Source organism: Hipposideros armiger, unplaced genomic scaffold, assembly GCF_001890085.2.
Source record: "Hipposideros armiger isolate ML-2016 unplaced genomic scaffold, ASM189008v1 scaffold_698, whole genome shotgun sequence".
NCBI lineage: Eukaryota > Metazoa > Chordata > Mammalia > Chiroptera > Hipposideridae > Hipposideros > Hipposideros armiger.
The window spans coordinates 837857-854929 of NW_017732048.1; the positions used below are offsets into that span (position 1 = coordinate 837857).

A 17073-nucleotide genomic window follows, 5' to 3' on the forward strand; every position below is an offset into this window, starting at 1 on the left:
GAAGAAAAAAACACTTTAAATAATGTTGAAAAAATAACAGAAGATATTCCATCCATAAAGCAAGGTGGCTAGAAGCAAGAAATAATAAGAAATTAAGAAAGAACTTAGGAAGTGAAAAATACAGTAGCCAAAATAAAGATGGCTGGGAAAATAAGGTTGAAAATCTTTCAAAAAAGTAGGACAAAATATGAGTAGGTGATGAAGACTAAGAAAAGTAGAGGATCAGTGAAGGATAAAGGAGAGAGTAAAATGGTGGAGAGAAAACAACAAAGTTAAAATAAAAACATATAAACAGAACTGAAGGACATAGTCTCCAGGCATTAAAAGCTCACCAAGTGCCCAGCAAAGAAAGAAAGAAAAAAAAAAAGAATCCACCTCAAAGTGTATCATGGTAAAATTTTAATACCAGGAATAAATGGAAGCTCCCAGCAAGGAAAAACAGGCTACATACAAAGGATTAGGAAAAAGAAAGGCCAGACTTCCCACAACAGCATTAGAAATATAGATGACAACGGAGGGAAAACTTTAAAATTCTGAGTGAAAATGATTCACCCCAAAATTCTTCACCCAGACAACAACTTAGCAATCAAATGTAACAAAAAGGGGGAGGGGCTATTTCGTGAAAACGCCCCTGTAGCTACTGGAGGATGTGCTCTAACAAAATGAATAAATCATATCAAAGGTGTCTACAGACTCCAGAAAACAAAGGATCAATATGGAGAGAGGCTAATGGGATTCCCAGAGTGACAGCTGGGCAGCAGGCCCAGACAGCACCGGGTCCAGATTAGAGCCAGTGGACTAGGGCTCCCATACAGATGATTCCAGGGATTGGGGAAATGAAGCCAGGAGTTCATCAGATAGGGTGAAAAATCATACTGAGATATTTTGAACCCTTAGAGCTTGTGGGAAGCTAGATGCAGACTAAAAAAAACAAAACAAAACAAAACAAAAATAAGGCAATTATTAATTCCAGGAAAACCAATGTTGTACAAAAGAGGAAATACAATCATGAAACACCACTTGTGCCTCAGCAGCTAACAACACAGTCAGAATCATAACATGAAAATATCAACAAAGGACTTCACAATGCCTCCCTTACTGAGATAGCAAGTCATAAATAATGTCTCCGTTTGATTAATTTAAAATTAATGCCTTAAAATTACAGAGGTAAATACCAGAAGAAACAGCTAAAAAGAATTTTTAAGTTATTGCTCCTGGGAAGTAGCAGATTATTCCAGATACTGTTATTTTTTTGGTTACTAACTTTTCAATTTTACTTATGTTTTCCAATTATAATAAAAATAATTTGATAGACAGAAGTTATTCTTAATTTATTAGCTATGATTAATAACAATGGCTAACTTTTAGTGAACACTTACAGTTAGTTGCAAAGCATTAAGCTAAGAGCTTTCCATGTGTTACTCATGTAAACCTTGCCTGCAGCCCTGTAAGGTGATCGCTATTGCGTTAGACTGAACGTTTGGATCCCTGCAAAACTCACATGTTGAAACCTAACACCCAAGGTGACAGTATTAGATTTGGCCTTCAGCAGGTGATTAGGTCACGAGAGTGGAGCCCTCATGGGGGTTAGAGATGGTCCCTGACTTACAATCTTTCAACTTAGGGTTTTTTAATTTTACGAAGCTGTGATGGAAATGTGTATAATAAATCACATGAGATAGTCAATACTTTATTACAAAATAGGGTTTGTGTGACATGGTTTTGCCCAACTGTAGGCTACCATAAGTGTTCTGAGCACGTTTAAGGTAGGCTAATGATGTGCGGTAGGCAAGGTGTATTAAATACATTTTGACTTACAATATTTTCAACTTAGGATGGGTTTATCTGGACGTAAGCCCACTATAAGTCAAGCAGCATGTGTAGTGACCCTACAAGGGACCTAGAGACATACCTCATCCCTTCCACCATGGGTGGACACGGCAAAACGACAGCCATGTATAAACCAGGAAGCGGGTCCTCACAGGACACCGAATCTGCTGACGCCTTGATCTTAGACTTCCCAGCCTCTAGCACTGTGAGGAATAAATCTGTTGTTTCTGAGCCACTTGGTCTGTGGTATTTTTGTTACAACAGCCCAAACAGACGAAGGCACTATTATGATCACCCGATTTTTCAGATGACAATACTGAGGCTTAGAGTTAAGCAACTGGTCAAACACAGTCAAGATTCAAATTCAGGGGTGGCCAGTTAGCTCAGCTGGTTAGAGCGCAGTGCTCATAACACCAAGGTTGCCAGTTCGATCTGCACATGGGCCATTGAGATGAGCCCTCCACAACTAGGTTGAAACAGCTACTTGACTTGGAGCTGATGGGTCCTGGAAAAACATACTGCTCCCCAATAAAAATGAAAAAGATTCAAATTCAGACTGACTCAGGAACCTGAGGTCTTATTCCACACTGCCCTTCAATTTTTTTTTTTTTAAGATTTTTATTGGAGAATTGGGGGGATGGGAACAGTGCTGGGGAATGGGGGAAGGGGAACAGATAAGTTGCTGTCGTTTTGTTCTTCAGTCTAGTTGTGGAGGACGTTGCTTCACTGGCCCAAGTTGGCACCATCATTGTGCTCTTCCCGGGCGAGGCCGATCAGTCGCCGGCTTCTAAATGGCTGCTCACTGCGGCTGCTGGCCGCTCACGCTGGCTGCTGGCTACACACAGTAGCCCATGGCAACCCACTGCCACAGGGGCTGCAGCCTACACCGTCGCCAGCGACTCATGGCAGCCCAGCTCCAGGTTAAGCTGTTGTTCAGCATCTTAGCTGTAGAGGGCAGCGACACTGGCCCTCATATGTGGGATCCGAACCAGGGCCCTCTGGCGTCCCAAGCCAGTTCCCAACCATTGCGCCACTCGGCCGGCCCTGCCCTTCAATTTTTAAAGAGTTTATGTCCTATGCCATTCTAATAGGCACTGTTGAGGGGCCACACACCTGGTACACACATCACACACACACAACATCCTCTGGTGGGAAAAGAACTCTTAAGACAAATGGCTGTAGTCTGTCATCTAAATAAGCTCTGATTGGTGGTGTCTTTTTTCCCCTCTCTCTAATATTCTAGAATGGCTAAATAAAATTAAAGCTTTTGTTATTCAAATTTCAAGTGGAACCTTTTAGAACATAAAACTCCACTGAGAATCAAAAGGAAACAGTGTTTGTTGGCACCAAGCACCAAAAAACTAGGCATTGAAGTTCTGTGCAATGAACAGCTCCCAACAAACCCCCATGTACTCAAGAAATAAAACTTAAGGTTTTCATAGCACTCAAAGAGTTTTCCAGCTTCTTTTGGTGAGACTGTAAGAAATCCATGCTCATATCCATCGCTGGTGAGGATACAAATTGCTATAACACCTGGGGAGCCAATCTAGCCAAATTTATTGCAATCCCACTTGGGGAAATTTATCCTACAAATACACAGCACACAAAGAAATGATATATGCATCAGGTTATTCACTGCAGCACTGTTTTTATAATTGAAGATTGGAAATAACCCAATGGCCCATCAAATGGGGACTAATTAAATTATAAAACAGAATTAAATAGCATGTTATACCGTGGTTAAAAGGAGCATGCTTAAGGGCGTGAACTCTGCGGTTTAGTTTGGGGTTAAGTCTTGAGTAACAGGCAGCCCTGGGTCACAAAAATCCTTCCATTACAGTTTTAGGGATTTTGCCAACTGCTCATTTAGCACGGCCATTATTAAAAATTAAATTATATAAACTTACAACTGAATGATATTAGAAGCAAAAATAAATACACTCAAATTCACCACCTCCTCGTTATTTTACTACACTTCAATGTGATCTGTGCCCTGGACCAGGCTATAGAAGTCTATTGCATCTGCATGACGGAACTGTTCTATAATAACGTGTTACGGAGCATCTCTTCCTAACTCGTTGCTTATTCCGTGTCTTCACGTTGGCAACTTGCAATCAGCCATGGGAGGGAATATTTACACCTCAGAAATTGGCAAATGCTACAGACTGGGGCTTTTTATCTTAGAGAGCCATTTGTTACATTGTTATTTATCACCATCTATACTTCAGTTTTGCCATCTATAAAATCAGGACAGTAATAGCACCTACCTGATTGGGGCGTTGTGAGGATTAATTTGTTGTCATATATGTAAAGCATGAAGAATGCTTGGCATGCTGTAGTGTCAGTATAAAGGTTAGCTATGTTTTGAATGATTATTACTGGTGCAGAAGATCTTCAAGCTGTATTGTACCATTTTTAAAAAGCTCAGGGCCGGCTGAGCGGCGCGTTGGTAAGAGCTCTAGAGCTAAGATGCTGAACAACAGCTCGACCTGGAGCTGGGCTGCCGTGAGTCACCGGCGACGGCGTGGGCTGCAGCCCCTGCTGCAGTGGGTTGCCATGGGCAAGCACACAGAGATGCCATCTTGGAGGGGAGGAGCACACGTCTGCCCCTGGGACGTAAACACTTCAATCATGGTCAGGATGAGACGGAACGGCTCTTCAGGATACTTACCCTGTTGTGTACGGGATGTTTATGCCTCCTAGATTAATACTTTCACATCCAACAATAAACAGGGTTGAAAAACACAGTAAAGACACACCACTGCAGATCATTGCTAGTTTTGCAGATTCTCTTGCACCAAGTTTCAATTTTTTTATAATGTAGCCTCCCAGGACAATGCCAACACCGGCACTGGGGACAATAATAACACCTGGAGAGAAGAAGGGGAAAGGATTAATGTGAAGTAAGGTATGCTACTATTTGTTTTCTAATTACTCTGTTTCTGCTTAGCTATGAGTACTAAAGTAAGGAATAAAAAATACTGTGATCAAAATTGGCAGTTTTTAAAAACAGTCACGGGGATATAAAGTACAGCATAGGAAATATAGGCAATAATGTGGTAATAACTATGTATGGTGTCAGATGGGTACTAGACTTATCAGGAAGATCACTTCATAAGTTATATAAATGTCTAATCACTATGCTGTATACCTGGAACTAATATAATATTGTATGTCACCTGTAATTGAAAAATTTTTTAAAATATTTTAAAAATTATTTAAAAACTGCAATCAATAAATCTTCAATGTGTGTGATTTAAAGGATAATTTATTTTCAACACACGCAACCCACAAAGGACTCACTGCCAGAAAAACTTCCAAAGCAATAAAATAAAGGCAAGCAACCCACTAGAAAAGTAAGAGAAACTCGAATGGGCCCTTCACCAAAGAGGAAATCCAGTAGACCAATAAACACACAAAGGTGCTCAGCCTCGTTACTAAGAGGGAAATACAAATTTAAACCGCAGTGAAGTACACGCCAACACCAATTACATTGGTAGAAATTTTAAAGTACACATGTTGGCAAAGATACGCAGCAATGAGCACTGTCTACACTGCTTATGGGAAGCAAACTGTGACACCTACTTTGAAAAACAGTTTGGCGTTATCTGATACAGCAGAAGATATACACACCCTGTCACAGGCAATTCCATTCCTGGATCTATACCCTGAAGACACTCACACACGAGGGGACTAAAGGAAGTGTACAAGATATTTGAAGCCTCACAGTAGCCAAGAACTGGAAATCAACCAAATGTCCATTAATACATACATTACAGGTAGTAAATTCATACAACGGAATGCCACTTTACATTAACAAAAATTCAGAAACCTAATGACACACAACTATTATACGTGGGTGAATCATGCAAAGACAATGTTGCACAGAGGATGCAAAACACAACAGAACACCTGGTGGGATTGCACTTTGTATAAAGTTCAAGAACAGATAAAACTAAATGATACATTGCTTAGAAATGCATATACAGGGGGTACAGCTAGGAAGAAAACTCAGAAGCAATTCCCAGAAAAGCCAAACATGTTGGGGGCGTGGAATGCAAGCTGCTGGGACATGGTGGGACCTGGGGAGGAGAGGTAAGAGAAAGTGGGCCACGAGAGACCACCTAGGAATTTTGAGCCGCAGTCTGACAGGTGCGAGCTGTGTGTTACAAAGATCATGTCTGGCCGTGAGATGGAACATGGCTTAGATGGAGTCACAAGTAGAGTCAGAGAAGTGGTTAGGAGGGTCAGAAGGGGGCCAGCTCTACACCAGTGGCACAATAGATAAGCTGAGGAGGACAGGGCGAGAGGGAGGACTATGGCACGACAGCCTGTGGGATGATCAGATAGATATACCTCACACCGTTAGCTGCACCTGGGCTGTAAGCTCAGGAAGAGCTGGGCTGGCGGGGACGAGGGGGCGAGCATTTATCACCTGTGATGGAATTTATGCCATAGAGAGGATGTTTCAGTAAGACTGGTCAAAGGAAAAAGAAGGGCCAAACCTAGAGTCCTGGAGGGCGCCACTGCCAACGGGATACCATACAAAGATGAGCCCACAAAGGAAATTGAAACCGAGCAGCCGCAGGGGGCAGAAAACAATGAAGAGAGGAAATCTGAAAAAGTTAGATGTCTTAAGGCGGGGGAAACTTGGCCTTGGACTCAGAACGACCGGAGTTCAAATCCTCACACCAACTTTTGTAGCCAGATGATCACACATAAGCTTGCTCAACTCTCTAAACCAGATTTCTTAACTTTATTGTGGTGATGTCTACCTTTTGTCAGAATGAAGGTTACAGACACTGTATGTAGCCACAGTACACTGTATGTTGTACACAATGTAAATTGTAGCTATTATCACTACACATGTGCCACAGAAGCCAAGGAAAGAGAGTTTCGAGGAGTGTGAAATGCCTCTGAGAAGTCCAGTAAGATAAAGACTGAAATGAGACAACTCCAACACTTGAGACCTTGGCAAGAACAATTTTAAGAACGTCGTGAAGATAGAAGTCGGATTGCAAAGGGTTGAGTAGTGAGTCATGAGGACGTAAGAGATTGAATTGGACTGCCTTTCTAGAACTTGGGCAGTAAAAAGAAAGAGGGCTATGGGTCCACAGTTAGACTGGGGACCATGGCAGACTTGGGGCTTGGAGAGTTTTGTTTGTTTGCTAAGATATGGAGGGGGCTTAAGTATATTTAGATGCAGTACTGACAAAAATAGGCTAAAAAGGAGTGGGAGGTAGAATATGGGGGAAAAGGTTAATGACAATGCAAGGTCATTGAGAAATCGGGAGAATATTAGCACAGGTGATTATATTAGCCCTAGGTGGGGAGAGGTCCTTTCCTCAGGACGGGGACAGGATTCGGGAGTGGGACCAAGAGATAATTCGCTGGGTGGGCAGTAGCTCCACAAATGATAGCTTTTCTGTTTCATTATTTTCCCATTATTTTGGAAACATAAGGTAACACATGTTGTAGCAGATCTGAAAAGCATAGAAAGGTCTAAAGGAACGAAAACCCACTGCTTATATATCTCAGTCCAGTTTTGTTCCTTTTTTCTAGGCCTTTTTCCTTCGAGAACTGATAACATGCTGTCAATTCTTTTTTACACATAGCTTTGGTTTTTGTTTTCTGCTGTATAGTTGAAAATAAAAGTAACGCGTGGAGGGAAGGGATATTGAGAAATTTCAATACGGCCAAGGCTTGGGATAACCATCGTAGGCAAGTGAAGAGAGCACTAAATAAAGATCTGGAATAGGCTTGGCACATGGGGAGTCCTGCGGGTCCAGCTGATGCTAGATTTCAGGAGCACCATTTTCAATGCGCATGGTGGGAAGGCTCGCTCTGGCATGTTAAACCACCCACATAAAGGAGAGAGAAGGAGGGACAGATTTATCTAAAATCTGAGCTCTGACTGGCAACCAGTGTTCATCTTGTAATCCCCACCGCAGCCCTGATTTTATAAAACAGGTAATGGTCCTTGTACAGATGAGGTCATGGATGGCTCCGAGCAGGGACTGGCCCAACAGTGAACACAAGGGAGGGAGAACCTGCATGAAAACTGAGATTTCTGATTCCCAGCCCACCTCTGTCCACATCACCATGGTGGCCTCTTAGAACCAACAGGTCCCCGGGATCTTTTAGGTAAATGGACCAGAGCTCTGGGCTTATGGGAGCTGGTTAATAAAGTGTCCTCCTCATTACAGAAAAGTACACACGCTGTCAGCATGATTAAATAGGCAAAGCTTTACCTTTAGAATGAAAATGCTCCATTAACAAAATTCCTATTTCAACTGAACAATTTATGGAGTGACGCCAGGCCCCCAGGATAACAACAAAACAAATCCCCACACTCAGCGCTCAGTCATAACTTAAAAGCACTATAATTTATTTGACTATGCACCCTAATTAGCATTCAGCTCTCAAAAACAGGAAATGTGTCATCAGTAAACATGAGGTTACAACAGAGTGAAGACCCATTAAAATTTCCTCCTGATGTCGCCCATCACTTAAATCTCGCTGCATTGTGAAAACAGAAAGGTTTTGACAATTCATCCATGGTCCATGCTCATCTGTATATCACTCCGCTCTCCCGCTTAAGTTGAGAGACTCAAACGTTTCCTTGTTGGAATTCTAGGCCTATGGGATGAGTAGGGACGATTTGGTGCTGGGGAACAACGATAGGGCTTTCTCACTGCCCCTTCTCAAGTCTGGGAAGCAGCTTTGGTAGTTAGCTCTTGGAGAACGTGGAGAGCCTGGGAGTCAGTGTCTCCACCTACCCCCACCCCCCAATGCCGCCACCTAGGCCCCCAAACTCCCCCACTGTCGGGTGGGAGAGGGAACTAATTATGTATGATGGGCTCTCCCATCAGAGGCTGCCTCGCTCAAATTCACCTCACTGACCGGTGCTCTCCTTCCCTTCCCTCTGTCCCCAGACCCCACAGAGCCAGCGCCCCCTCCCAACTGCCTCTGCCCCCCCAAGCCTCTGCAGCTGATCCAGCTCCTGCCCTAGAGGGGCGGTTTTCTGCTCCTCGCGCCCTCTAGTGGCCTAGATGTGAGGAGGGCGGGTGGGGGTGGGGACTGGAGCGCGATGCCCAAGGCCATCTACTCAGCTGATGCCCAAGGACACCTCTGGTACCAGCAGGAGGTGGAGAGAGAGGGGACCAAGCTTGGAAAGATGGCAATACCTGGACCAAGCCCAGAGGCCCACCTAGGATACAGGTAGTCGAGGAAAGAAGCCAACGCAACTACAGATGTCTGAGATGCCAACCAAGGTTAAGTGAATGGGCGGTGTGGACAGAGTCCCTGAGTTTGAATCTCAGCTCTGCCACCTACAGCTGCATCTCCTCGGGTAAGTTTCTGAACATACCCAGGCCTCCAATTTTCTCATCTGTAAAATGTGCGTAAGAACAGTATCTTCCTCATCGGACTGTTAGGATTAGGTCATGTTAAGACAGGAAGCGCTTAAAACAGTGTCTGACCCGTAGTAGACACTCAATCAATGTCAGCAATTACCATCCTAACAAGCATGAACATCAGTAGTATCTCCCTCATATTAATGAGTTTAATATTTGCACAACTAAATATATTAGAATTATAATTAGGCAAATTTCTATATGCTATTTAATCTATAGGATTGAATTTGAGCTACAACTAATGGCCTAACATAAGCCTCTATGTTCTTTAACATAAACACTTTTGTTTGATATTTAGCTACTGTGGTCTTGAATACGTAAACCTCTGTTAGCTACTTAGAACTGCGTGTATATATTTGAGTCTAAAGAAATCATTGCATTAATTAAGGGAATCCTGCTTTGTTCATAAAAGGTCTGAGCACATCCCACTGCTTTCCAGTTGGAAATTTTTGTTTGTTTGTTTGTTTGTCTTTAGCTGAGCCATCCTGCCGCCTGTTGGCAACTCAGCGGCAGCTCAGCTCGGGCTGGGAATCAAACTGCTGTTGCTCAGAGCTCGCATTCTTGAGCGAGCTCTTAACCAACTGAGCCACTCGGCCAGCCCTCCAGTTGGACATCTTTTATCTACTTATTTATCTAAGCATATCGACATTCTTCCGACTTTCTTCCTTTCTCTTACGTCACGCACTATTATCCCATAATATTCAATCTTGAAGATTTTACTCTGGGCCACAATACGCATATTGCTTGCCCTTATGCGTGGAGTCAGAAGATCTTCATGAAAAATGATATTCAGTGAACTACCAAATATTAAAGCTACCCCAGGAATTCTTCCTCTTCACTCCAATGTTTGTCAATATATAGACATTATCTGTATTGCAAATAGACACATAAAGTATACCTAAGCTCAACGCGTAGTTTGGAGCACAAGAAAACCTTGAACTGAAGGAGAGGAGGACCAAATTAGGTGACTCGCTGATAATCAAGAATGTTTTAAGTTCAGAAAACATCACCTGTGCTGCTGCTGCTGCTGTTGCTAAGATCAGTGACCACATGTTTTCGTGGTACCTCGTCATGAGACTTATGGTGTTTATGTCTGTCTTTCCTGCTAGACCATAACGTTCCAGTACACGGGAGGGACTATATCTTTATCATCTTCATACCTGGTGAAGACATGGCTGAATGTACTAATTTTTGCTATTTAGCATTTCTTTAGTAAAATCTTCAAATGACTTAGTCATTCCTTTCAGTGTTCACTTATTCCTTGAACTAGGCTAACTCTCATTTTACAAATAGGAAACCTAAGATCCAAGTTAGGGCTCGAACAACTTGCTAAAATCAGTTTAAAACTGGCAGGAATTAACTATCTAGATGGATGCCTGAAAAATCGCACTGTTCTCAGAGCTCTGAGTTGGACAATATTAGCAAAAGCTTAACTGCCAATCCACTCAAGGTGGCAAAGCGTGTCTAAAGTTTTCCGATGTCTCTCTATGGTGGATCACAATGGTGCAGAGTGTTCTTTAGTGAGTTAAGTTCCTACAGACGGAGTCTCAGAATCTTAGATGTCCTCGTGCTCTTTTCTCTAAATTCACTGGCCCTTCCTGTGTCTTCCACATCCAAAGTTTTCCTTAGTTAAGCTGAAAATAAATGGCTTGCAAATGTGAGAATTATGAATCAATAAGGAATATCTTTGTAAGCCATTAGGACTCCTAGGTTCTGCTGCAGCCTTTGGGGAAGGTGGTGGGGGGTGGGGGTGGAGACAGGGTGAGCACCTGGAAAAGTTACAATTCATTCTCATTCCATTCCCATTTATTAATATTCCCATTCCCTTCCCCTCTCTCCCTCCCTCCTTCCTTCCTTCTCTCTGTTTCCCTACACACACACACACACACACACACACACACACACACACACACACAGATGTTGTTGAGTATATGCCAGCTATGTGATGACTGCTCTGCATATAATTTCCCATCTAATTCTCAAAATCCAGTCACTCTGAAATCAGAATATGTCCTACCATCGACAGTATCTCAGCCCTGAGTGAGAGTCTGATCTGAAGCCCTTTTCTTTCATCGGAACTCCAAATCACGGTGCATCTTACAGCGATCGGTGTCTTAGCGTGGGAGGGGCACGGCATTCTTTCCACATCACAGATGAGGAAACCCGGCTGAGTGGCAGGGCAGGGTGACGAACACAGGCTTATGTCACTTTTCTAAAGACTACGCTTCTAATCTTTTGATACAACATAAATATTTTCCTATCATTGGGGTAAATTATTTCAGCCCTTTAAGCTTCCATTTCCCCTTGCGAACATTTTCTTGTAGGAAATAAATATCAATTACTGTCAGAGGGGAACAAGAGAAGAGGCTATTTTAAGAATCGAAACCTTGAAGCTAGCCAATGCGAAATGCTCTGGGGATAGACAGCATCGTAAGTATACCTGTTCACCGGCTATACACAAACCCACAAAGTACCACAAAAGCACACTATATCTTTTTCTCTTTCAATATATCTCAATACTACCCTCGTGAAAAGTCTCAGAAATCCCTTCACAAACAATGAAGGAGGTGTGTTATTAGAATCAATTTATGACACCTTTAAAAAAAAAAAACAGTCAGTGGCTGTTTTAAGACAGAGAACAGACTACTTCTTGAAATCCATATTCTTTCACAGCATAACAGGAAGTCAAATTGTAAAGGAGAGGTAGCAAAGTATAGACACGTGCCCCGCTTGGCTGGATTAAGAGAGGCAGCCCGTGTGTTGAACAGAGCAGCATGTTTTGCAAGCAAAGCTCCCAGGACCTGAAGAGAAGCCTATATGCCGAGGGGAAGAATTTATAGGGAGTTCTTATCGGAATTTTCCTGAGGCAGATGAGCTGGCAGGGTAGCCAGCCTGCTGCAGACAGCCTATCTCAAGTCGTGTCCCTCTATGGTGTCTTCAGTTAGAAGACACAGTGCTGAAGACCTCTGTGGCCACAGCTTCCTCTGTCAAGTATCCCAGGACCACCAGGGTGGCGCAAACGGGACCATCTGCAGCTAACCAGTAGAGAATGCTGTGAAATTTCTAGCATGGCCTTGCTGAAATCATTAATCAAGGCTTTCCAAAGAATTACACACTTCTGAAAAGTCTTAGCCTCCCTGACCTCAGCACAGAGACAGCAATATAAAGCTCGTATTTAATCCCTGCTTGGGCAAATGGGTCTCACTCACCCAGAATAACACTCTCCTCAACTCTGCCAACACGGGGAGATGCTGGGCAGGAGGAGGAAAATCTGAGAACCCCAACCTCCCAGGAGTCAAGGTCTTGGGACCACTGAGGCAAATGCAATAAAAAGGTACATTCAATGGAGAAAACAACCACACTGTTCATTTCAGGTTTCTGCAAAGCTCAGGCTAAAATAATGCAAAAAAGCCAACGCCGAGCTATGTCATAAAAATAATTCAAAACTCAAATCCAATTAACATTCCATCGTTTGCACTTAGAAACCTAAAAGAGTTTTCTGCATCCAGGCAATAAAACCCAGAGAGCACAAACAACTTGACGTGATGAAATGAAAAAAAAAAAAAATCAGAGCACCTACTGGCTCTGGGAAAAACTCAAGGTGAAACAGCCAAAGCCTTAAGCCACTTACTGCAAAAAGGGAGGGAGAAAGCATTTTGTAGAGGAAATTTTACAGGAGAATAATAGAATCTTATTAACTTTCTTAGTTATCAAACCAAGCTGCAAACAAAGACCTTCGGCTTAAGTTACCGGACTTGGTTTCTGCTCATAGAGACAAGGCCTACAGATGTGGGCAGGTGCCAAACGCAAAACCCTCTCTGGAGGCCCTTCAGGTAAGATCCATTTTCTGTCAGCAGTTTTCAGCTTCTCCCCTTTCCATTGCTGTCGGAATCCAGCAGCTCTCAGAGCTATCCCATCTCCCATTGAGACATTAGCATCACTGCACCCACAAAAACCTGACAACGCTATCCTTCCCCTGGGGGAAGTAAGCAGATTTTTTAAAGTATTTATTGGAAAAAAAAAATGAGACAAACTTCTACACACCTAAACTGTCTTGCTAGAATGCTGTTACCCCCACAAGGGCCAGATGGAAATTTTGCTCATTAAAAAACCATGTTCATTCTGCCAAGTTTCTAGGGAGGACCAGAACAGCCATTTAATAAACATCGTCAACTCATTAATGGAATGTGCTGTTTCTTTTTCTTTTTGGACAGCTTCATTGAGCTCTAATTCACATACCATATAGCTCACCTACTTAAATGACTCTGAAATTCAGTGTGTTTTAATAGATTCACAGATATGCAAACATCACCATAATCATTTTTAGAACATCTTCATTACACACACACACACACACACACACACACAGAAACCCTGTACTCAGTAGCTATCATACTCATTTACTCCCAAGGGAGGAAGTCCCCCTTGGCCCTAAACAGCCACTTACCTACTTTTAGCATCTGTAGATTTGCCTACTTTCAACATTTAATATAAAGGAAGTCATACAGTAAGTCTGGCTGGCTGGCTTCTGTCATTTAGCATAATGTTTTCAAGGTTCATCCATGTTGTAGCGTACGTATGTCAGTATTTCATTCCTATGTACGGCCAAATAATAATCCATTATACTGATATACCGCATTTGATTTATCCATCCATCAGTTTATAGACACTTGAGTTGTTTCTATTTGGGGATATTATGAATATAGTTGCTATGAACATGTGTGTACAAGCTTCGTTTTCAATTATAGCTGACATTCAATATTATTTTATATTAGTTTCAGTTGTACAGCACAATGGTTAGACACTTACATTTTATGAAGAGAAGTGATCCCCCAGATAAGCTTAGTACCCACCTGGCACTACGCATAGTTATTACAATGCTATTGACTATATTCTTGACGCTGTACTTTACATCCCTCGATGCTGTGACTATTTTGTAACTACCAATTTGTACTTTTTAATTCCTTCACCTTTTGCACCCTGTCCTCCAACTCCCCTCCCATCTGGTAACCATCAGTTTATTCTCTGTATCTATGAGTCTGTTTCTGTTTTAGTTTTTTTGTCCATTTTGTTGCTTATATTCCACATATACGTGAGATCATATGTATTAGTCTCTCTGACTGACTTATTTCACTTATCGTAATACCTGCTAGTTCCATCCATGTTGACGCAAATGGTAAGATTTCACTTTTTTATGGTCGAGTAACATTCCACATCTTCTTTATCCAATCATCTATTGATGGACACTTAGGTTGCTTCTATATTTTGGCTATCATAGGTAAATAGGGCTGCAGTGGACATAGGGGTGCATATATCTTTTTGAATTAGTGTTTTGGATTTCTTCAGCTAAATACCTAGGAGTGGAATTACTGGATCATAAGGTAGTGCTATTTTTTAATTTTGGGAGGGAACCTCCAAACTGTTTTCTGTAGTGGTTGCACCAATTTATAATCCCACCAACAGTGCGTGAGGGTGCATGTATACATTTTTAAGTGGAGATAGGTTTTCATTTCTCTCGGATATATGCCTAGAAATGGAATTTCTGGATCAGATGGCAACTCTATGTTTGAGGAAGTGCCAAACTGTTCTCCAAAGCAGCTGCACCATTTGACATTCCTACCAGCAGTATGTGAGGGTTCCAATTTCTCCATATCATTATCATTACTTATTATTACCACCAATAATGTCTAATTATAGTCATCAAAGTGGGTGTGAAGTAGTTTCTCACTGTCATTTCAATTTGCATTTCCTTTATAACTAATAAGGTCGAGTATCTTTTCATGTGGCTATTTATATATCTTCTTTGGAGAAATGTCTATTCAGATCCTTTGTTCATTTTTTTAATTTGCTTATTTTTCTTTTTATTATTGAGTTGTTAGAATTCTTTATGTATTCTAGCTACAAGACCCTATCGGATATAATTTTTGCAAATATTTTCTCCCATTCTTTATGTTGTTGTTTATTTTTTTCTTTTTACTTTTTTGGTGGTATCTTTTGACATATAAAAGTTTTTAATTTTGATGAAATCCAATTTATCTATTTTTTCTTTGATTGCATTGTCTAACCCAAGGTCACAAAGATTTATGCCTATGTTTATTTCTAAGAGTATTATAATTTTAGCTTTACATTAAGGTCTTTGATCCATTTTGAATTAATTTTTATATATGGTGTGAAGTAGAGGTTCAACTTCATTCTTTTGCATGGGGCTATACAATTGTTCCCAGCACCATTTTTTTGAAAAGAAAAATTCCTCATTGAATGGTTTTGGCATATTTGTCAAAAGTCAGTTGACCATAGATGTATGGGTTTATTTATGGGCTCTCAATTCTATTCCATTGATATTTATGTCTACATCAAGTAAGTACCATACTGTCTTGATGACTATTGCTTTTTATTAAGTTTTGAAGAAGTCTAGGTCCTCCAACTTTGTTCTTTGTCAAGATTGTTTAGGCTATTCTGTGTCTCAAGCATTGCCAAATGAATTTTAGAATCAGCTTGTCATTTCTGCAAAGAAGCCAGCTGAAATTTTGGTGGGGATTGTGTTGAATCTACATGGGGAACACAGCCATCTTAATAACATCAAGTGTTCCAATTCATGAGCATGAGATATCTTTCTATTTAGGTTTTCTTTCATTTTTAAACAATATTTTATAGTTTTCAGAATATAAGTTTTTCACTTCTTTTGTTAAATGTATTCCTCAGTATTTCACTCAGTATTAAACAAGTAAATGGAATTGTTTCCTTAATTTCATTTTTAAGTTGTTCACTACTAGTGTATAAAAATACAATTGGTTTTTTGGTAGTAATCTTGTATCTTGCAACCTCATTGAACTCACTTACTAGTTCTAATAATTTTTTAGTGGATTCCTTAGGATCTTCTCTATATAAGATCATGTAATCTATGAATAGAGATAGGTTTATATATTTCTTTCCAATATGAATGCCTTTTACTTTATTGTCTTGCCTAATTGCCCTGGCCGGAATCTCCAACGCAATGGTGTATGGAAACAGCAAGAGCAGACATCCTTGTTGTATTCGTGATTTTAGGGGGAACACATCTAGTCTTTCATCAATAAGTCTGATGTTAGCTGTGGGGCTTTTTTGTGGGTGCCCTTTATTGCATTCTGTTTTAAATCTTCAATCATTTCAATATTAGTAGAGCTACAGTTCATTTTATGTTATTTATAGATGTGTTTTTAAGTAAAACTTTCAGAAAACTTATAAAATTTATAATTATTAAAACATGTATTTAATTTAACAGAAAACATTAATTGAGCATCTGCTATGTGTTGAGCTCTGTACTAGACTCTGGAGATACATAGTGATTGAAGCTGACAAAAATTATTGCCCACATTGAGGTTACAATCTGAGGAGAAAGCAGATGATAAATAATAAGCCAATAATTAAGCAAATTGTACTGAATGCTAGAAGGTGAAAAGCACTACAGAGAAAAATGTTTAGCAAAGAATATAGGAAGTTCTGGGACAGGAGTTGCATTTTTAAATGAAGAATACTGGGTAAGGTCTTATTGACAAGACGTCATTTGAGCAAAAACTTGGAGGAAAATGGGTGCAGCATGCACAGGGAATAAATGATACCCCGATTATACACTGTTTTCATCTATCCATTAAAGTTTACTAAGAGTTGGGCCGGCCGAGTGGCGCGATGGTTAAAAACTCGCTTGGGATGCCAGAGGGCTCCGGTTCGGATCCCACGTATGAGGGCCAGTGACAACTGCCCTCCACAGCTAAGATGCTGAACAACAGCTCAACCTGGAGCTGGGCTGCCATGAGTCGCCGGCGACGGCGTGGGCTGCAGTCCCTGTGGC

The 17073-nt window shown here is 41.2% G+C and overlaps 1 protein-coding gene across 1 annotated transcript in view; it reads right to left on the reverse strand.

Annotated features, from left to right (window-relative positions):
• LOC109373274 (solute carrier organic anion transporter family member 5A1-like) overlaps positions 1-17073 on the reverse strand; it is an 82779-nt gene that overhangs the window by 18582 nt on the left and 47124 nt on the right. Inside the window, exon 4 of the mRNA XM_019627011.1 lies at positions 4502-4700. Coding sequence (XP_019482556.1) covers positions 4502-4700 — 199 coding nt within the window. The remainder of the gene's footprint in view (positions 1-4501; positions 4701-17073) is intronic.